At 42.0% G+C, this 22,431-nt stretch overlaps 2 protein-coding genes across 11 annotated transcripts in view; one reads left to right on the top strand and one right to left on the bottom strand.

The window, feature by feature from the left end:
* Positions 1-22,431, top strand: part of LOC109419701 (chondroitin sulfate N-acetylgalactosaminyltransferase 1) — a 159,777-nt gene that overhangs the window by 120,249 nt on the left and 17,097 nt on the right. For all 7 annotated transcript variants that reach the window (XM_029877646.2, XM_062853896.1, XM_029877645.2 and 4 more), the window contains one exon: positions 3,656-3,987. The gene's annotated coding sequence lies outside the window, so the exon portion shown is untranslated. The remainder of the gene's footprint in view (positions 1-3,655; positions 3,988-22,431) is intronic.
* LOC109398320 (synaptobrevin) overlaps positions 1-22,431 on the bottom strand; it is a 58,890-nt gene that overhangs the window by 24,591 nt on the left and 11,868 nt on the right. Inside the window, exons 2-5 of one of the 4 annotated variants that reach the window (XR_003898668.2) lie at positions 18,001-18,048; positions 17,083-17,402; positions 5,111-5,292; positions 4,119-5,044 (exon numbers count right to left, since the gene is read on the bottom strand). Coding sequence is in view for 3 of the 4 variants with exons in the window: in XM_029877648.2 (XP_029733508.1) it covers positions 5,028-5,044; positions 17,083-17,402; positions 18,001-18,029 (366 nt within the window). In the remaining variant the exon portion in view is untranslated. Of the gene's footprint in view, positions 1-4,118; positions 5,045-5,110; positions 5,293-17,082; positions 17,403-18,000; positions 18,049-22,431 lie in introns of those variants that run through there. The other 3 variants (XM_029877648.2, XM_019670674.3, XM_019670692.3) reach the window with 3 other exon arrangements.

The raw sequence follows: 22,431 nt of genomic DNA, 5'->3' as shown, positions 1-22,431 counted from the left end.
AAAAAAAAACAACTTCAAATCAGTAACATTAAATATCCATTCATAATTAGGTAAAAGTGTGAATTTTCGGCAGTTGTTGGGGCATATGGGGCAAAATAAGCAATTTAAAGGATCTTCCATGTATTTTAATGATAGCTATGAACCTCTAATTACACCTGCAGCTATTTTCAGCAATCTACAGTCGTGCTTGATGTTTGAAAGTACATTTTGATTCTCTTATTGTATGAAAAAAGGGCAAAATGGGGCAAAATGGACCACTTCCCGTACCGTGCGGTGAATGAAATTAGCACCAATCGATTTCTCGTATTTTTTTACGTCAGAAATGGTCTACTTCATGTACCGAAACCAGCGGCGTTAAAAGATCCGTTTTTTTGGGTCGATTTTTCCCACTGTGCAATGGGGGTCCTTGAGCCCAATAAGCCAATTTTGTGTAAATGTAGGTATACTCAAATTTGGGTTGAATGAGGTGGGGGTCTTGGGTTGAATTTACCTACTCTTAAGTATATTTTTTTGCTGGAGGTAAAGGCAATTTACCTAGTGTGAGTTTAATCGGTTTACTCAAATCTGGTTTATTGGGCGGAACTACGGGATTGCGTCAAAAGAACTCAATTTCGGGTAGTTTGGCGGTTCCGTGTAAAAAATGCACTGAAAGAATTCCTCAAGAATGTCTCCAAGAATGCTAAGAGAAATTCCAGGAAAACCTCTCCCTTCAAAGACTTCCTGGAGGAATCCCTGAAGGAGTTTTGAGAGGAGTCCCTCACGGAGTTCTGTAGAAATCCGTGAGAGTTCCTGAAGAAATCCCTGAGGTAACTTGAGAATAAATAACTGAATGAGCTCATAGAGGAATCCTTGAAGGACAACTCCCTCATGGAATTCCAGAAAACAAAAACCCTGAAGAGTTCCTAGAGAATTCCCTGAACGAGTTCCTGGAGAAACCTGAAGAAATTCCCGAAAAAGTTCATGGAAAAATCTTTCATGGAGTTCTTAAAGGAGTTTATGAAGAAATCCTTCAAGGAATTCCAAGAAAATCCCACAAAGAATTCTAAAAAATGCCTGACGAGTTCCTAGTGAAATCTCTGAAGGAGTTGCTGGAGGCGTTTCTGACGAGGGAGTTCCTTCAGAAATCTATTAAGAAGTTCCTGGAGAAATCCCTGAAGGAATTTGAGAAGAAATTCCTGATGGGGTTTCTTGAAGAAATGTCTCCAGTAACAACAAGAGAACTTCCTCGAAAATTTCCAGTGAAATCTCAGACGCAATTTCTGAGGGAATCCTAGAAGATTTATTTCAGGAATCCCTGGAGAAATCACTGAAGGATGTTATTAAAAATCTCACAAGGAATTTCAGAAAAAAAATCCACGTAGATTTCTAGGAGAAATTCCTGCAGGAATCCCTGAACAGTTTTTGAAGAAATCTTTGAAGGAGATCCTGGAGGAATCTATGAACATTTTTTTTGAGAAATCGCTCAAGGAGTTCCCCTCAAAAAGTTTCTGGAAATATCCATGGAGGATTTTCTAGAGAATTTGCTGAAGGGGGTCCTGGAAAATCCCTGAAGAAATTTGCGAACAAATTCTTGAAGAAATTCATGGAGAAATCTTGGATGGAGTGCCTGGAGAAATATCTACGGCAATTCCAGGAAAAATCCCTCAAAGATTTCCCGGAAAATCCCTGAATACATTTCTGGAGGAATCCCTAAAGGAGTTTATGAAGAAATCCTTCAAGGAATTGTAGGAAAAATCCCACAAAGAATTCTAAGAGAAATTCTTGCAGGAGTCCCTGAAGGAGTTCCTGTAGGAATTATTAGAGAAATTCCTCAAAGGTTTCCGGGAAAATTTCTGAAACAATTTCTGCAGTAATCCAAGAAAAAAATCCTTAGAGAATAGAGGTTATGAAGACATCCTTCGAGAAATTCCGGGAAAAATCAGATAATTCCAAGAGAAATTCCTGCAGGAATCCTTGATAAGTTGAGGAATTTTAGAAGAAATTCCATAAGTGGTTCCTGGAGAAATGTCTCGAACCTGGAAAATCCCTGAAGCAATTTCTAAAGGAATCCAAGAAGATTTTTTCAGGAATCCCTGGAGAAATCACCGAAGCATGTTATGAAGAAATCTCTTGAGGAATTCCGAAAAATTCTAGCAGAAATTACTGCAGATATTCCTAAAAAGTTTCTGTAGAAAACTTTGAAAGAGTTCCTGGAGGAATCCCTGAACAAGTTTTTGGAGGAATCACTCAGAAGAAATCTATCAAGAAATTCCGTGAAGACATTCCTAGAAAATTCCCTGAATAATTGCCAGGTGAAATCCTTCAAAAAGTTCTTTAAATATCCATGGAGTATTTCCTGGAGCATTCGTTGACGGTGTTCCAAATTTGAGAACAAATTTCTAAAGCAGTAAATGGAGAAATCCTTCATGAAGTGCCTGGAGAAATATCTACAGCAATTCCAGCAGAAACCCCTCAAAGATTTCCAGGAAAATCCTTGAAGACATTTCTGAAGGAATCCTTAAGGACTAAGGAGTTTATGAAGAAATCCCTCAAGGTAATCCAGGAAAGATCCTGCGAAGAATTCTAAAAGAAATTCCGGCAGGAATCATTGAATAGTCCCTGGAGTAATCTCTGAAGGAGTTTTTGGAGGAGTACCAGAAGAAGTTCCATCAGAAATCTACGAAGGAGTTCCTGGAGAAATCCGTGATGGAATTTGGAAAGAAATTCCTGGAGAAATATCTCCAGCAATTCCAAGAGAAGTTCGCCAAAGATTTCCAGGAAAATCCCTGCAGAAATTTCTGAAGGAATCAAAAAAGAAATTCTTAAAGGAATCCTTGGAGAAATCACTGGAAGAGGTTGTAAAGAAATCTCACGAGAAATTTCGGGAAAAATCCCACAAAGAATTCTAGGAGAAATTCCTGAAGGAATTCTTGAAAAAATCTCTAAAAGAGTTCCTAGAGAAATTCCTGAAGAAGTTCTTGGAGAAATCGCTCAAGGAATTCTAGAAAAAATCTATCAAGAAGTTCCTTGAAGAAATTCCTAGAAGATTCCCTGAAGGAATTTCAGGAGAGATCTATCAAGGAACTTCGAGAGAGAATTCCAGGAGAAATCTTTTAAGGAATTTCTAGAAAAAAATATTGGACGAATCCCTGAAGGAAGATCAAGAAATTTCTGGATGAGTCCCTGAAACAAAAAAAAAACATAGAAGAATTCCCAAAGAAATTCCTAGATGAAACCTTCACGGAATTCCTGGAGGAATTTAAGAAGAAATTCCCGGAGGACCTGGTAGATGAATCATTGAATTAGTTTCGGGAGATACCTCAAACAGAATTTCAAGAATGTTCGAAGAAACTCTTTGAATAAGTTCCTGGAGGAATCACTGAAGAATCAATCCCTGATGGACTTCTTGGAGCAACCATAGAAGAACTTCCTGGAGGAATTTCTGAATGAACTCCAGGAAAAAACCCTGACGAAACTTTGGTGTGGTTCTGCGTTGTTATGGGGATTTCCCAATTTGGGCTTACTCATGCATTGGTGGGCATTGTCTGAAAAGACCATAAGTTCTGAATAGCCAAATTTGAGCCATCCCTATGGAGATCTTATTTGTATGTGCTTCATCCCGAAACATTAAAATTAATAATTTAACTAACTGTACTTTTCTTCTTTTTCGTTACAGGATAAGTTGCAGCTGCGAATATTGAACGTGTGACGCCAACTCAGCATGTGGTAAACAAGCTTTCCGAATAAAAGTGCAAAATAAATACACGGTACTAAATAACGAAGAATGAAGTGAAGCTTTTGCTGCTGTAATATTTGATTGGTGATTTTACCTCAGCTAAGTGAAGAGGAAAGCATACATAGACGTGTTGAATATGCGACGAAATGCTCCCGTAAACAAAATTGTGGTACATATAACCGTCGAGGGACCATCGAAAACAACCGTCGAGGATTGCGACAAGTGAAGCTGGCTTCGGAATACACGGATGTGTCGGATTCGCCAGCAAGAAGGTACTTACACCCAAATTTTGTAACGCTACTGTTTGGCTTTCGGATATGTTTCAAGGTGCTATTTACAAAGCTTTCGGCGTGTGGGACTTTCACAAAGTGGCGCAAGCGAGCAAAGACAAAACACAAAAGCATTTTCTACCTATACATTGTAAATTAGTATCCTTTAATATATTAAAGATTTCCGTTTTATAATAATTCCATAGTTTGATAACAATTACATAAAAGTCTACATAATAGCAAATACCATACTCTCTGGGTGTCTCATGCTAAATTTCATTTTCCGGGAAAAAAGTTTGACGTGTCGTCCTGTTACCTTGTTATGCGATTGAAACTGTTGATTATAATAAGGCATTACCATTATTTGTGATGTATGAATCTACATTGCTTAGTCCCTATTCACGAGTAGTGTTCTACAGTCCAAACCCAGAACCTGATAACGGATCTAATCTAAGCTCAAGACAACTTTCCGCAGCTTCATTATTTCTAGTCGGGGCCACTGCATCCTTCGAGACCTTGTTTAGTTTTATTGCTTTTGAATTCGTGTGAAACGAGTTTTTACGGGTCCAGTAAATAATGCGGGAGGCGAATCACCTTTTTGTGCTAACCCTATTTTTCTACCTTAGTCGAAACAAAAAAAAAAGAGAACTCTAACAATGGATTATGCCATTTTTGCACGGACATTTATTATGCGCTATCGTTCTGTGATAATCTTTCTTCCAAAGATCCTTTCTTCTCGCCGGAGGAAAATGGTCACCTATCATAATGGGCCCCAACCACAGCGGTTCGAAGGGATTCACGGACCGCCAGTTCTACACTGGCATCAAAAGGAAAAAAATAAATTGGATTGCGCGTTTTTCTGCTGGACGAGCTTTTTTTCTCCTACCACCCCTTTCCGGTGCGTGATCCGAAACTTGTTATTCTTCGTCTACGTTTTCTTACCGGGGAGGAGCGGAAAAGATCGGACGCTTCTGCTCCTACGAGTATGTGTGTGTGTCTATTTATATGTGCGTGTTTTGGAGGGACGTCGAAGTAAATGGTTTTTAATAGACGATGGAAACTGAAATTACAAGAAGAACGGTCAGCGATCGAGGACGCTTCAGGCGTAATGAATTTTGGTTCTAACCATTAAGATTAGGGTTGTTGTTAGCCTCACTTGTGCGTGCGTTAACAGTCTTAGTAAAACGAGCAAACGGGATCACATCTGCTTCTCTGTTGGTCTGTTTAGCTTCAAGATCACACGTTGCTGCGATCCTAGCTCTAGTGCTGGTTAGTTACTGGGTCAGTTAGTGTTAGTCACAATTACAACTAGAACCAAAATTCAAATGTGGTTTCATTAGCGAAACGAAAAAAAGTATTAGCTTTAAAATACTCATGATTGAAACAAAAGCGTTAGTTGAATTAGACAAAAAGCTGGTAGCTACTAAAAGTGAAGCAGTATGTTGAACTAATCAAATCAATTATGATGGAAATTTAGTGTTTTAAATGGAACAGAAACTGATTTTCAGCAAATGTCCTAGCGATTAGGATAACACTTGACTTCAGCTTAGAAGAACAGCAATACTCAATCGCTCAATCTTTGCAGACTTATGCAAAACTTAAGTAACTTAAGTCGCAAAACTTTAATCTCACAAAAGAAACTTCTTCCCTGTGAACATGGAGAGTGCTGTTTCCAGTTTAAAAGGCAAACTGGCGTGTCATGCCTCGAGCATGTGTGCTTGTCAACAAAGAAATCGTAACTACACTCGTTTCGAAATTAACCCTCCTGAGATGTTAGGCTAGGCGCGTAGTGTACGTTCAGCGAGTCTGTCTGGGTCATAGTGACCCCAACATCCTACTAGGGTTAAACATAGTCACTATTGTCAGTTGGAAACCTTAACAAGAAATGCAGCCACTTATAGCATGACCAACCATTATCTACGGATGCTTTCAAACAAATCATCGCATACTGCACTTCAAACGGCCATCCGTTAATTGTAGTCAGTGATGCTAATGCTCATTACATCACCTGGGTCAGCTCAGATATTAATCCGAGGGACTCCAGTTTATATACAGATCTTAGGTTACATTACAAAGCTAACAACCTAACCTTTGAGGTATCCGACACTCACAGAGAAGAACCTAGGTTTCGCAAACCATCCACAATCTGCCTTACACAAGGTAAGAAAAAGTATCCATTCATTTTTCTTCAACCTCGACTACCCCAAAATAACACCCAGTCAACCTTTAAGCCCGGTTGATTGACTGACGAAATCGATTTCGCATTGGAGTCCCATTTTTCACAAATCCAATTTTGTCCCGAACTCACTCAATCAGCCTCCTGGACTCCTCTTCTGATTGACGCCTGTTTTCCGTTCCATTTATGCTCCAGGCGGCGGCGTTGTTCTGCGCCTTGCCTTTCACCAAGACAAAACCCGGCCAAACAAATTAGGTCAGAATAACAATATGCCTGGCCTGGTCCCTGGCTAGAGCGGACAAGGGAAATCCACACTTTTTACCATTTTCCCCTTCTTGCTGAGGGTTGACCTCCCTGATGTGTCATCATCATCCTCACCACTGCTGCGACTAGGACATGGCCCAGAGAACCAAAGAACACAAGTTTTCACTATGTAAACGTAGTACCAACCCAAAGCTGCCGCCGAGCTGAGCTGGGCTTGGGTGGTTGATGGCGGAAGAAAAAAAAAATAACAAAACTGAAAGTAACTTTATTTATTCACTTTCATCGATTTGGCTCTTTCCGGGAACGTTGTTTTTCCTCGTATCCGTGTCTCTTCATCGGAGAAAAACTGAGCCTGCTGATTCTTGTCTACAGCCAAACGGGAAGTGTGATTGGAAGGGAGGGAGGGATGACGAAGTTCAAGCCCGGTCCCCCGGAAGGAATGGGTAAAGCCACCGGTGTCACAATTTATAATTTTCTTTCTCAACAGAGAACACTGACTGTGGAAAGCAATAATGAGGATGGAAGGATGCCAGAGGGTGGCTGGGCGGTGAACGCTTTCCACCCAACCCCGACGTGTCGTTGCCAATTCCGGTGAAACCACGTTGAGAAAATTGAGAAGATTTTGGGTGGTGCAAAAGGAGGGAGGGTTGAATTGGTGAATGCTTCCGAACAATTCGGTTAGCTTTTTGGTTCGGTTTTACTTCTTGCAAATTTTCACAACAAACTCTCTTGGCGAATCTGGGTTTCTTCCTCGGAAATGTTATGTTTCTGGAACACGGTCCTTAAAGGCACAACACGCTTTTTGACATAAGTTGGATTTGAGAAAATTCCTCATTTAATCGAAAGAATATCACTTTCACATGTATTCTAATTTTTCTTGGCATAACGTGCCAACTGGGATAAAGTTTGCTTTTCAGCTTAGTATTCTTTGAGCACTTCCACACTTATAAACTGAGAGCTTGCTTTGCCAACGACCGTTTTACATGTGTGCAACGTGTGGCACTGGGCTCTATGTCCACAAAAATCAAGGAAATAGCAACTGTGAAAAGTTCCTGAACCGACAGGGAATCGAACCCTCAAACATGGTCTTGTTGAAAGCCCGCGCATTTACCGCTTCGGCTATATCAACAGTTATGGAAGGCAAAAAAAATCATCAAAAACATATTCAAGCGAAACAAACTGTTACGAGAATAAAGGAGCTTCGAGAAGTGGTCTCCTCTGTAAGAGCGTTTTCGTTCGACAGAGTGAAGTTTTTGAAGGGAAAAGGTCATATTCAAAAATCCCCATAGGTCAGTTATGCTTATTTTTTATGAACTGCATCAGTAAGCATACACAATCCAGGTTTCGGGCCTCTTCTGCTGTTATTTATTAACATCCAGCATGGAACGGGTAGGTACGTTTCCTTTTCTGGCGAAAGAAGCAAGCAGTAATTTATTGTGTTTCGAAATCGGTTTGGAGCTCGGTTTTCTCAGCCCCATCTCGTCCCGCATACTGATGCGATATGCAGCACGAAGGAATAACCGCGTTGGTTGATTCAATAGCATTGTATCCTGGAGCATTTTTTCTTTTCCTTTTATCTGTTCGTTTGCAGAGCCAGAAAAAAAAAACGGAAAGAAATGTTGCCTATTTGGAAGGTCGGATTATATACGCTTATTAGATTTGTTGGCCCGGTTGGCACAAATTATGATCTAGGCTGAAGTAATGCTGCTATTGTTGATTACGTAACAATGAGATAAATTTATTTCATCACATCATTTTTCCTGTATTCTTTTCTTTTATTGTTGCCAATATTTTTCTCAAATCAATTTTCTTGCAATACTTGCAGGAAATATTCAAGTCTCGCGTTTATTGGAATGTCTAGTTTGCGCTAGCTTGACAATGGTTTTGCAAACACTCATTGGAGTGCGTTATTAGCTACAAGGACATTGGACGAAATGCTGACGATTCTCTACAACACTTTTCTCTACGTTCGAACCTGGGGCCTTTCCTACGCTAAGGGACTTTGCTATTTCCAGAAGATCCACATCGGTAACCCTCTCCTCATCACACGCCCCAGTTCCCGGCTGTCCTACCAAAGAAAGCCAAGGACTAGGATCATGACGAGGAATAAGACTGATTCTATTTAACATCTTTGGAGATTGCTACAGAGCCATTACACCTCTCATTTTGTATTGACCAATCCAAATTCATGTGTGATAGTGGTTTGTGTTCAGATTTACCGTGTTAATCTATCTGTAAGAACTTTGTAAACATCTTTTGTTCTCACGTATATGGATAGGCTTGCATTAGGTTTCGTGAGACATTTTTTGGACAACTCAATAGGCATCACCCCATACGGATTCCCATTGACCCTCAAAGCAGGCCTTTTTGATTGCCCTCGGTCTTCAGCGCAACATTAGCAGCGACGAACACTTTCTCCATTCTCTTTATTCCGCGCCTCGCACAAGTCAGCACGGTCATCATACAGTCCAGCATCTGCGTGAACTTTTCGATCGACCACCGCGGAGGCGTATAAGAACTACAGAAGACCCCGTTTACTTTGGCGACCACGAAGCCTTCGTAGGTAGTAGACACCAACTCCTGGACGAGGTATTTTCGAGCTTTTCGGGAGGCCTGGCTGGGATCCGACTTGCCAGCATTACTGCCGACCTGCGGAAGTTAGTATCCGCCTAGTCTTGCGGGCACCGCCAGACAGCTCCTCGCCTGACGGCTGCTTCGCCCGCTTCTGCGAGTGCTTATCCAAAAGTAGTCGCATCTGCCACATCGTTTGGGCTTCCTGCAAAAGCGAAGGCCTCCGTCTGGGTAGGCTTCATTACCCTAGCTTTCGCCGGTTCTGCCGCTGCAGCAGTCTTCACGAGTTTCTCGTGGTCTTGCTTGGCATCGTTTATCGACTTACGAAGTCGCAACAGGGCCGTTTTAAGGTCCTTGCTTATGTTGGACTTCGTGGACGCAAAGTCGATGATCTTCCCAAGCTGCTGCTCAGCCACCTCTATTGCAAATAACCCATGTCTTTTTTGGTTGATGGCCCTCATCAACCACTCTCCGTCCAATATCTCCCCCGGCAGGCTAACTGGGGATTGAATCGAAGCTCCCACGTTGGAGCTGCGTGCGCAGCTCCCTGACTCCTCACTTCTCCTTAACGGAGACCTAGCTAACCCATTTCTTGCGAAGGGGTTATCCTCGTCACTACCACCTGTACAGGGTTTTTTTTCGGCTTTCAGTCTGTTAAGCGATTGAAACGAAAATTTCTTTCTTACGCCCGAAATTTTCGTTTCAATCGTTTGACAGACAAAAAGCCGAAAAAAACCCCTGTGAATTTCGAAAAAGTCGATAGCATCTACGTATACCACCTGTACTTGTTTGTTTTGATTCGATTTCATAGATAATCCCCATTTGGCCGTGCAAATAATATGGGGAGTGCCCACCCAAGTAACAGAACTAGCTGAATAACAGTTTCTTAAGCTAAAGTTTGCTTGAAAGTTTTTGTTCCACTCTTGTACAGCAAAAAGTTTGTTGGGAAGTTACTCCACAGGCTCCGGTAACGATCGAGCATCTTTTTCAGTTGTGGCCGTCAAAAACATTGCAAACCTTCAATGGCATTCCTACACACTAACCTAGATTTCCCATTCAGATGTATTATTACCCCCCCAGTTTGTAATACTTATTCGCAATAACTTGGAATTATATTTTCCAGAGACATACATGAATGACTTTGGTAGATGTCTGCTATACTAAATGTGCAGTAATATCATAAGTGTCACTATAATCAGAAGATTTGAAAATCTGATTTATACAAAAGTGTTTGCCGCTGATTTTACAATCAGTTACCCTTATCACTTTTGCAAAGCACACCGACATCATGCTCAAATCAATTGGAAGATATAATCCAAGCCCAGGATGTATTTTAAAGTCTAGTGTATTTGGTCAAAAACTGAGCTATTCAGATGAATAACAATATTTAAACCATCCAACCCAAATCAATTTAAATTTATTCATGGGAAATCCATGAATTTTTAATTCCATCCAGCCTTATTAATCTTCATTCGAACTAACCGAGCGACAGTACCGTCGTCGGTTGAAACAGAAGCCAAAACAAATTAAAATATCTCTCCAACCATACTGCGGCACGGAGCTTAACTCTGGTGTGTCCTTAAGGTGAAACTGGAAGCATTTTCTCATTTTTTTGGTTTTTGATTTTTTATTAAATAACGAAGCAATATTTTTAAAATCGGTTTTCGTGCACATGTAGGGTATGGATCAGGATATCTTCTGATTTTTTTACGCAGTAGAAAATGTTTTTCGTTTTCGCAGAAACCATTTTTTAGTGAAATTTTGTTCAAAAATGGTTTCTGCAAAAACGAAAAACATTTTCTACCGCGTAAAAAATTCAGAAGACACCCTGATCCATACTCTACATGTGCACGAAACCCGATTTTGAAAATATTGCTTCGTTATTTAATAAAAAATCGAAAACCAAAAAGTGAGGATTTGCTTCCAGTTACGCCTTAAGGCCCACTTCCACGACTGCAAAATAATCCTTCAGATTGTGCATGAAAATAAATGCCCGCTGCTACTCTCCGTTAATGCAACCCAATCCTTGGCGCAGCCGGCGGAAGAGCAGGAACATATATCTTCCTTCATCCTACCTAACCAACATAGGCAGGCAGGTCGCGGACACCATCGAACACACAGAGAACACAGGACAGGACATCCAAGCATAAGTATAAGCACAGCACACAAGCACCAGGCAGTAAGCGGGACGAAGACGAGAAAAAAAAATGTTTCTAAATGAATTCAAATTAATTAAAATGTAAATGAATCTTGTACCTTCCACCGCCCAGCAGCACCGCACCGGCCGGATGTTCCGAGCACTACTGTAGGAAAAGCTCGCGAGTCGCGGCCCAACCCCACCACTTCCGAAGAACGAAGGCCAAACCACCACAGGACGCGACGCAAAGCAGAAGGAAAACAAACTCGTGCCCAACGAACGACGTTAACATGTAATTTAGCCTAGCAGCCGGGCATGAACTACTCCTACAAAACTGGTATCCAGGAACTAGCTGGGGCCGAACGTTGTTCGGGTTGTTGTTCGTTGGTGGCGATTACGACAGTTTGATGCAGCAATACGGAACTATTTTTTTTTCTCAGGAAGTGGGAAAAACAAGCCCTCAAAAAAAAAAAAAACTTCGAGGGATGGTTAAGGGCGGACGGGACGGTCGAGAAAATATCCGCCATTGCTCTGTTGCTACTAAGATGGTAATCTCAGATTCTACTTCATATTTTGCAACAAAAACCTATCATTGTGTATGCTCACTTGCAGTGCATATGCTGATTGGTTTTCAGCATCTTCAGTGCGATAGGTCTCGAGATTACCATCTTCAAAATCGCGAGGCAAATTGTTAGAAAGAGAGGCAAGATAGGAAAAATAACACGGCGTCCCGTTTCACCTTAAACTTTTCTCGGTGGATATACCTACACGTTGCTATTCGCAAATTGAAACATTCGTCTGAACGCTTCAGTCGGTGGAAACGCAATAATGATTTACGGACCGTTTCACAGATTTAGACATTCGAGTGAAAGTGGGAAAGTTTCGCTTGTACACAAGCTGGAGACCATGGCTTAGCAACAGCCATAGTCTCTAGGCAAGCTTCGTATTTGTCTGAAGGTTTCACGGATTTGCCACTGTTTTTTTACATTTTTTCATAAAGTTGGAAGGAAATCCAGAGGAATCTTTGAAAGAAAACCATGGAGTTATTTATGAGGTGACCTCCAGGAACTCCAGAGAGAATTTCTGAGAAAGTTTTCGAATAATTCCTAGGTCAATTTCTGAGAGAATGTTTGGAAGAATTTCCGAGGCAATTCCTGGAGGAATTCATGAGAAAAGCTCTATAGGTAGGTATTCCTCAGGGAATTCCTGGACGAATTCCTGAAGATATCTCTGTAGGAATTCCTGAAAGAATTGTTCGAGGTATTCCTGAAGAAATCTCTGGAGGAATTCTCGGGAGAATCTCTAAAAAGGGATCCCTGAGAGATTGCGGAGGAATTTTATGGAGGTATTCATGAGAGAATCCCTAGACAAACTCCTGATGAAATCTATGGAGGAATTCTTGGAGAAATTTCTGGAGGAAATCCTGAGAGAAAATCTGAGAAAGTCTTCTGATCATTCTTGTATCAATTCCTGAGAGAATGCTTGAGCAGATTTCTGGATATTCCTAAGATTTTTGGAGGTGTTTCCGAGGGAATCCCTGGATGAATTCCTGAGGAATTGCTGAGAGAATATTTAGAGGAAATTCTAAGAAAATTCCTGAAGAGATTCCTGAGAAAATCTTTGGAGGAATTCCTGAGGAAATCTCCGGAGGAATTTCTGAGAGAATGTCTTATGTTCCTGAGATTTCTGGAGGAATTCCTGAGGGAATTCTTGGATGAACTCCTGAGAAAATCTATGAAAGAACTCCTGAGAAAATGTCAGGAGGAATTCCCGAGGGAAACTGTGAGGGAATACTAAGGGAATTCCCAAAAAGGAATTCCAGAGAGTTTCTGGAGGAACTCCTAAGGGAATCTCGGGAGGAATTCCTGGAATTTATAGAGGTACTCATGAGAGAATCCCTAGACACACTCCTGAGTAAAACTCTGGAGGAATTTATGGGGAAATTTCTGAAAGAAATCCTGAGGGGATATCTGAGGAAGTCTTAAGATAATTCCTGGATCAATTCCTGAAAAAATGCTTGAGCAATTTTTTTGATATTCCTAAGATTTCTGAAGGCTTGTCTGGAAGTATTCCTGAGGGAATCTTTGGAGAGATTCCTGCAAAGCTCTTGAAGAATTCCTGAAAGAATTTCTGGGCGAAGCAAATGTCTGACGAAGTATTCAGATAATTCCAGTATAAATTCTGAAGACAATATCAGGATAAATTTCTGAGGGAATCTGTAGAGGAATTCCTGGGCAAATTTTCTGCTATTTTTTAGATTTCTGGAGCTATTTATGAGGGGATCCCTGGATGAACTCCTGAGCAAATCTCTGTAGGAATTCCTGACATTCATGGAGGTATTCATGAGAGAATCCCTAGACGAATTCCTCAATAAAATCCTGGAAGAATTTCTGAGCAGATCTCTGGAGGAATTCTCGGAGAAATTTCTTGAGGATATCTTGAGAGAAGTCTTCAGATAATTCCTGGATCAATTCCTGAAAGGTAATCCTGATGAATCCCGGATGAACTCCTGAGTAAATCTCTGGAGGAATTCGTGAGAGAATTTCTGGAGGAAGTCCTGAAGAAACTTCTGGATCAATTCCTGAGAGAATATTTGGAGGATTTTTTGAGAAAATTCCTAGAAAGATTCCTGAGAAAATCTTTGGAGGAATTTCTGAGCAAATGTCTGAGGAAGTAATCAGATAATTCTAGTATCGATTCTCGAGATAATGTCAGGATAAACTTCTGAGGGGATCTGTTAAAGAACTCCAGGGAAAATTTTTCATATTCCTGAGATTTCTGGAGCTATTTATGAGGAGGTCCCTGGATGAACTCGTGAGCAAATCTCTGGAGGAATACTTGAGAGAATTTAAGGATGAATTCCTAAGAGAATTTCAGGATGAATTCCCAAGAGAATTTATGGAGGAATTCCTGAGAGAATTTCTGGAAAAAAATCGTGGGAAAACTCTGGAAGTATAGTATTCCTGAGCAAATCCTTGGAGGAATTCCTGAGGGAATTTCTAGGAAAAGTCCTGATGAAATTTCTTGATCAATTTCTAAGATAATGGCTTGAAGGAATTCTTGAGAAAATGCATGGAGAAATTCCTGAGAAAATTCGAGAAGAAATTCCTGAGGAATTTCTGGACGAATTTCTGAGTCTGAGGAAGTCTTCAGATAATTCCTGGATCAACTCCTGAGAGAATGCCTTTATGAAATTTTCCAGGAAAGTTGTAGAGAAATTCCTGAGCAAAATTTTGGATGTTCCTGAGCATTCTGGAGGTTAATCTGAGGGAATTCTTGGATGAACTCTTGAGAAAATCTCTGAAGGAACCCCTGAACAAATATCTGGAAGAATTCCCGGGGGAATCTCTGGGGGAAATCCTAAGCGAATCTTGAGAAAATCTCTGGAGAAATTCATGCGTAAACTTCTGAGTAAATTCTTGATGTAATTCCTGAATCAGTTCCTGAGAAAATATTTGAGGAATTTCTGAGAAAATCCATGGAGAGAAAATCCTGAGAAAATCTATGGAGAAATTCAAAAAATTCTAGTATAAATTCCGGAGAGAATATCTAGATGAATTTATGAGGAAATCTATATAGGAATTCCTGGGCAAATTTTTGGAAATTACTGAGATTCCTGGAGCTGTTAATGAGGGGATCCCTGGAAGAACTCCTGAGCAAATCTCTGGAGGAATTCCTGGGAGAGAATTTCTCCATGAACTCCTGAGAGAATTTCTGGAGAAATTTCTGAGAGAATTTCTGGAGAAATTTCTGAGAGAATTTCTGGAGAAATTTCTGAGAGAATTTCTGGAGAACTTTCTGGGAAAAACTCTGGAGGTATTCCTGATGAAATTCCTAGGAAAAGTCTTGAGGAAATTTCTTTTTTTTTATCTGTATTGAAGAAATTTTAGCTCTTGGCTAGTTCATCTCTGAACCCACGCTTTTCCTTCCGAAGGAAGAACTCACATTTTGTGAGTTTGTCGGGAGTGGGGTGGGGGATTCCTTGATAAACTCCTACGAGTATGTTTGGAGGAATTCTTGAGAAAATGCATGGAAAAATTCCTGAGAAAATTCGTGGAGAAATTCCTGAAAAAATCCTTGCAGAAACTCCTGAGGAAATCTCTTGATGAATTTTTGAGAGACTGTCTAAGGAAGTCTTCAAATAAGTCTTGGATCAACTCCTGAGAGAATACCTAAATGAAAATTTCGAGGGAAGCTGTAGAGAAATTCCTGAGCAAATTTCAGGATGTTCCTGAGATTTCTGGAGGAATTCTTGGATGAATTCCTGAGAAATTCTTTGAAGGAACTCCTGAGCAAATATCTGGAGGAATTCTTGAGAATTTCTGGTGAATTTCCTAAGAAAAATTCTGCAGGTATTCCTAAGAGAATTCCTGAGATAATGCTTGGAAGTAATCTATGACGGAAGTAATTAGCAAAGATTTGTATGAATTCTACAAGAAATCTCTGGACGAATTCCTCTGAGAACTTCTGGTAGACGTTCAGAGAGAACTCCTGGTGCAATTCTTAAGAGAATGCATGAAGGATGGATTTCTGATCGAATTTTTGAGGAAATTCTTGGATCAATTCCTGAGAGAATGCTTGGAGGAATTACCGAGAGATTCCGAATCTCTGGAAGAATTCTTGAGAATTTCTGGAGGTATTCCGGAAATTTTCCTAAAATCTCTTGAGTAATTCCTGAGCAAATGTGTAGAGGCATTACTGAAAGAAATTCTGGAGATATATATGGAAAAATCTATGAAGAATTGTCTAATGAAAAGCTCTGAAGGTATTCCTCAGGTAATTCCCGGGGGAATTCTTGAGAGAATTTCTAAAGAAGTATTGATAGAGTTTCTGCATAAAATGCCTGAGTAAAGCTTTGGAAGAAATATCTGGCAAAGTTCCTGGAAAAAAACCTGAGGAAATCCTGATAGAACTGTCACTCTTAAAATAATACCTGGAAGAATTCCTAAATAAAATCTTTGGAGGATATCTCGAAGCAATCTTTGCAGGTATTCTTGAGAGAGTTTCTGGAGAAGTATCTAATAAATTCTATGGAGGAATTCCTGAGAAAAGCTCAGAAGGAATTCCCGAGGAAATGTCTGGATCCATTCCTGAGAGAATTTCTGAGGAAGTCCTGAAGGAATCCCTGAATAAATTCCTAAAAGAATACTTGGGCGAATTTCCGAAGAACTTCTAGAAGAATTCCTAAAAAAATGCTGAAAATTCCTGAGATTTCAGCACGTATTCCTAAGGGAATCACTGGATGGATTCCTGAGAATCGTCAATCCAATTGAATTGGATGATTTCGTTAATACTACAACGCTCTTCATTGCGGTAGCTTTGAAGCATGCCTCCGTTGTTTGTACGCAGAAGATCGTGTTTCTGGAGTCGGCCATCTGACCCATGGAGGCCGATATTACAAAAAATCTATTTCAACCACATATGTTTGTAGAAAGTTTCTAAGCCACCGATATGATCCAAATTCAAGAATACCATACTTATTTAACAAATCCATGTAATATATTAAGTGTTATTTATTTTCTATTCGTAAGACAGGGTTGTGCCAGCACACAGTGCCTTCTTCCCCATAAAAAAAGTTCTGACTACGCCACTGCATACAGAGATTATCCTGCATCCAGCGACACCGCCTGCCGTGCATTAAAATTAACGTTTCCGCTTTGGAGCTTCCGGTGGTGGGAATCTGTGCAGCGAGCGTGCAAAAATACGGACTGACATAATTAATGGCAAGGCAACTACAGCAACAACAGCTGTGCTATTTTCCTCTTTCTCCGGTTACAAGTTGACCAGCAGAGTAGCCTTGCTTTAGTTTAGTAGGTTAGTAGTAGGTATGGGAACAACATGCATCTAATTAGGACGTCGCCACTCCATTAGCCCCGCCGCGTTGCCCCACAAAGCAACAACGGATGGTTCATACACAGAAAAACTTTAAAAAACGTTGTTCGGTACTCACGGATGATGATAATTAGCAGGACCACGCCGATGATGCCCATGATGATCATCATCTTCATGTTGGCCCACCACTGCTTCCGCTTGAGCTTGCCGGCCTGCTGCTCGAATTGGGACGCCCCGTGCTGCAGTGCGTCCGCCCGTTGGTCCAGTTCGGAAAGTTTCTGGTCCCGCTCCAGGACCTTCTCGACGTTGACGCGCATGATGCCGACCACTTCGTCCACCTGGGCCTGGGTTTGCTTGAGCCGATTGGCCGTCGCTCCGTTGGCACTGCTGGCCGCGGGCTGGGTGCTACCGGTCGGCGGGGGCGGTAATTTAGGAAAACTTTACATATTAGAGATGTACACCAACGAGCGAGCGGTTGGGTGCGGGAAAGGTACGAGAGGGGGCACGGGTTATGATCGAGAAAAACGTGTTAAAACTTTAAAACTCCATTCTAAACTAAACTAACATAAATGTATAGTTACACACAGTGCGCTGGGGGATTGAGATTCGGACGGATGGTGCGGTACAACTACTACTGCTACACAAAGTTGGAAGGCGATGTTTGAAAGAACATGGTGAAAGTTGCGTTGCAGCACTTCTCAATATAGCTTGTGGGTCAATGGTTAGTTACAGAACTTTGTAGCGGGTCTTACAACTACATTCTATTTCTATTACAGTAATTAATGAGTAGGTCTGAATAAACGTAACATGTTGGATCTGAGCTCTGCAAGATGTTCAAGACTTTACAAGGTTTCAAAGTTAGACATTGAATTTTTCTTTCAAGAAGTGAAAGTTTGAGATACCTTGCATTACAAATAAGTTACTTTCATATAAGTAATTCAAATAAGTAATAAAAACGCGCCTTTTCTGACCTACTCAACCAACTACATATTACATAAACACAACAAATCAGTACATATATGTAAACAATACTCACCCATTTGAAGATCCTTCTGGGGCAGACATTCTTAATGCTTATAAATTTCTGAAATGAAAAAAGAGAATTGATTGTTAAAACTTCAACGTACCACCGAACTCTTCAATATTGTTCTGAACAATCTTTATGACGCTTCTGAGAAAAAGTATCAAATAAACACCAATTTCATCAACCCCCTTTGGCACCATTCTTATTGTCAAGATCAATTGTGCTGCGCTTGTGATGTATTACCGTTGCTCGTTATCGGCGGAACACTCCAGCAGCATGGCACTTGAAGAAAAAGTCTAGATAGGCAGTTTTGGTCCGGAAATAGGAAAGAAAAAAAAACGCACATCCAGTTTCCATCATCGGAACCAACAACAAGGAGATGGATTGGCTATGAAATAACAAGCATGAAGGTGTGGGCGGAAAATGAAACATAAAGCGAATCAATTTTTCTGTTTTGTTGAATTGTTGAAGTAGACAGCAGCGATGGAAAAGACGGACGAAGTCTCGTTTACGGCAGCGCTCCCAGTTGAATGCCTAAATGCTTGGATGTGGGGAAGGAAGTGACTGATTGAAGGATCGAGTATACTGTGTTGGGGTAGAAAGAGGATCTACATCTTCTCGTCAGGCACATGATTGTGCTTTCTGTGGAACGCTTTTATTCGCTTGCCTGTTCCATCTTATATACTTATAATTCAGGAAAAGAATCGTTCAGAGTCAAGTGTGCAACATGGCTCTAAATTGCGCCTGGTATTTCAAAGAATGGGACTACGTGTTTGATATCGGCTATTTTTAACTTTTCTGCTTCTAATGATAAATATGTTTAATGGACAATATTTACGCATGTAAGCTTGCTTGTTGAGACTTCTTGTTAGAGATTTTTGAAGTGGACTTACTTACTTTCAGTCCTGGGCACCCATGGTGGTGCAGAGGGCCGAATTGAAAGATTTCCATCCAGGGCGATTTCCAGCCATCGCCTTAAGCTGTGGCCAGGTCAAATTTCTGTCGACTTGCTTGATTTTGTTGTTGAGGCTGCGCCGCCATGAGCCTCTGGCAGCTCTGTTGCGATGTCCTGCTGGGTTCCAGTCTAACGCTTGTTTGCAGATTTCGTTTCCGCCCCCTGCGTAGAGTGTGGCTATCGGCTTTTGACATCAACGATGAAGCTCGACATTGGAGATGCAATTGTGAGACCACCATGCACAAACTATATACCGCAGGCATCTATTGATGAAGACCTGCAGCCGTTGAGTGTTCTCCACTGATACACACCAGGTTTCACTGGCGTTTAGCAGCACAGATCTCACGTTCGAGTTGGAAATTCGGATTTTGGCGCGTCGACTAAGCTGGTTGTTCTTATATATATTTCTTAAGCTCGCGAAAGCAGCCCTCGCCTTCTTGATCCGTGCACCTATGTCGATCTTGGTGCCGCCATCGGCCGTTATTTGGGTACCAATAGGGGACCCCGGGGCAAAAAGGACACCGGGGCAAGAAGGACACCCTTTGATTTCCCTATGAAACGCAATAATATAGGCATAATCGATGACTGCTGAACCTTCTTCACAGTCTAACAATGTAATATTCATCATATAATAATCCACCAGAAGGATCCCAAAAATCAAAGCGGTGACCGATCCTGACATGCCGGTAAAGCGAACAGCTAACTCAGGACGGCGTTCATCGACGAACGCTGATTTATTAGGTATGTGTCCTTTTTGCCCCGGTAGAGTGACCTTCTTGCCCCGGCTCATTATTTTCAATGAAAAAACTACCGAAAGAAATGTTCATATTTTATGCACTTTCTTGATGTTTTTCACATCAATATCGATTTATTTTTGCAGGTAGTAATCTGCATTACACTTTGCGTTCGACAAACGTTCGATTTATTAATGTTTTTACCATGTAATAGTTCAAAATGCTTAAGGTGACCTTCTTGCCCCGGGCCCCCTACATTGGAAGCTTTCAACATTCTCCACTGATTGCCCAGCTACCGTAAAGCTGGAAGGGTTGACCGTGTTTACATCCAACGGTTTAGTCTTGTTGACGTTGATGGTAAGACCTGCCGCTGAGGAGCGATTGGTAAGATCATCGAGCTTGCCCTGCATATCAGAGCGCCGTTGAGCTAGGAGAGCAACGTCATCGGCCTGTTCGAAGTCATTTAGGTGCTCCATGGTAATGGGCTGCCAAAGTAATCCACGATTTGGTTCACGGTCAATCGCACCTACCAAGATCTCGTCGATTACGATGAGGAACAGTAGCGGTGATAGTATACATCCTTGCCTCACTCCAGCAACGACCTGGATGGGATCGGGCAAAAAACCGTAGTGCAGTACTCTGCACGAAAATGCCCTGTACTGTGCTTCAACGAGGCTCTCTCAGGGAGACCCTTGCGCCTGAGGGCTTCCCACATGTTTTCGTGATTGAGACGGTCGAAAGCTTTTTCGTGATCAATGAACACCAGGTAGAGAGACTCTTGGAATTCATTAATTTGCTCCAGAATAATACGGAGCGTGACAATACGGTCCACACAGGATCGTCCGGCACGCAATCCTTCTTGCTGCCGTCGGAGAGTTGCTTCAATTTTCTCTTGTATCCGGTTAAGGATCCCTTTGCAGAGGACAGTAACATCATAGACTTAACAGCATGATGCCCCGCCAATTATCGCATACAGTCAGGTCACCCTTTTTGGGTACTTTTACTAAGACGCCTTGCATCCAAACGGCCGGGAATGTCGCGGTTATGCGAATAATTGATGCAGTAGTTGTACGGATACTACGGGGTCAGCTTTGAGCATCTCAGCTGATATGCGATCGACCCCTAAGGCCCTGTTCGTTCTCATGCTATGGATGGTTGTTTCTATCTTCTGCACTGATGGAGCTTCGGTGTGGACACGAGTAATGCGTCGAACCCCTTGGCGGATCATGCTGAGGTGTTGATAGCGTGGCCGACACTTGAAAAAGGTTTCCGAAGTGCTCGAACCAGCGTTTCAACTGGTCAGACGGGTCGGTCAGGAACTGTCCAGACGTGTCTTTCACGGGCATCGTAGCATTCATCTTGGTCCCACTATGGCGACGTGGGACATCGTAGAGGAGGCGGATGTCACCGGTGTTTGCGGCTTTCTGGCCTTCGTCGGCTAGGGAGTCCGCTCACGTTTTTTTTTGTCTCATCTACATGAGCGTGTCACTTCCTTGTCGAGAGCCGAATAGCACTGACGGTCTACGACTTTGGCTCCTCGTGTTTTCGCTCGCTCTATCGCGGCTTTGGCGTTCCTTCGTTCCTCTATCTTCCTCCAATTATCATCTGTGATCTACTGCTTTCTTCGGATGCGTAGCTCATCCAAATTATTCTCGCCGGTGGCGATGAAGGCGTTCTTGATGGCGCTCCATTGATCTTCTACGCTCTCACCTTCTGGAATATTCGCAGCACGGTTCTCTAGCTCTCAGACGAAGGACCTTTCCACCGCAGCGTCTTCCAGTCGACGTGTGTTGAACCGGCGCCCGATTTTCTCCTCCTGTCAATGAATCCTAGCAATGCACAGTCGGATCTCGCCGATTAGGAGATGATGGTCGAACGCAATGTCGACGCTACGTTTGTTCCGCACACAAAGAAGCCTCCGTCTCCATTTTTGGCTGATGCAGATGTGGTCGATTTGGTTTTCCGTGACGCCATCACGGGAAACCCATGTCACTTTGTGCACTGGTCGATGAGGAAAGAGCGATCCCCCAATCACCATGCCATTGTTGCCACATAACTCTGCAAACAGCTCTCCGTTTTTGCTTATTTTTCCGAGACCATGGCGTCCCATGACGTTCTCATAGTTCGAGTTGTCGGAACCAACCTTCGCGTTGAAGTCGCCCATGAGGATCTTGATATGTATAACCTTTCGGAATCTTGTCTACGACAGCATTCAGTTGACTGTAAAAATTCTCAATTCGGCAGCATTGGTTGGCGCGTAACATTGGATCATGGTAAGGTTTCGAACCCGTGTTCTGAATCTGACTACAATTATCCTCTCATTAATAGGTTCCCACTTCATGAGCGCAGCGTGGGCGTGAGCGCTGAGCAGGAAACCAACTGCACGGTGGTGAGGAGCGTGTTCACCACGTAGGCCAGAGTATAGCAGAATTTACCCCGACGCTAATATGTGTTCTCCAAAATTCGGCCAACGGACTTCGCTCAGTCCTAGGATCTCAACCTTCAAACGGCATGCCTCATTGGCTAGTTGTGCCAGTTTACCCTGATGGGCTAGGGTTAATACATTCCAAGTTCCAAATCTTGTCCGTTGTTTCGCGCTAAAAATCGTTGCCGTTGAATCAGTTCGTAATCTTTCATTTTCGGTTTCTGTAACGTTTTTTGGGTTTCGGAAAAAGTAGGGTGTTGGCCTAAGGTCCCCTATCCACCGTGGTCGGGCTGCCACCTTAGGTATAGTGTACGGTGGAGGAGCATTTC

This window comes from Aedes albopictus, chromosome 2, assembly GCF_035046485.1.
Source record: "Aedes albopictus strain Foshan chromosome 2, AalbF5, whole genome shotgun sequence".
NCBI classification, from domain to species: Eukaryota; Metazoa; Arthropoda; class Insecta; order Diptera; family Culicidae; genus Aedes; species Aedes albopictus.
Note: the sequence above shows the minus strand (reverse complement) of the source record. Positions and strands in the feature narration are given on the sequence as shown.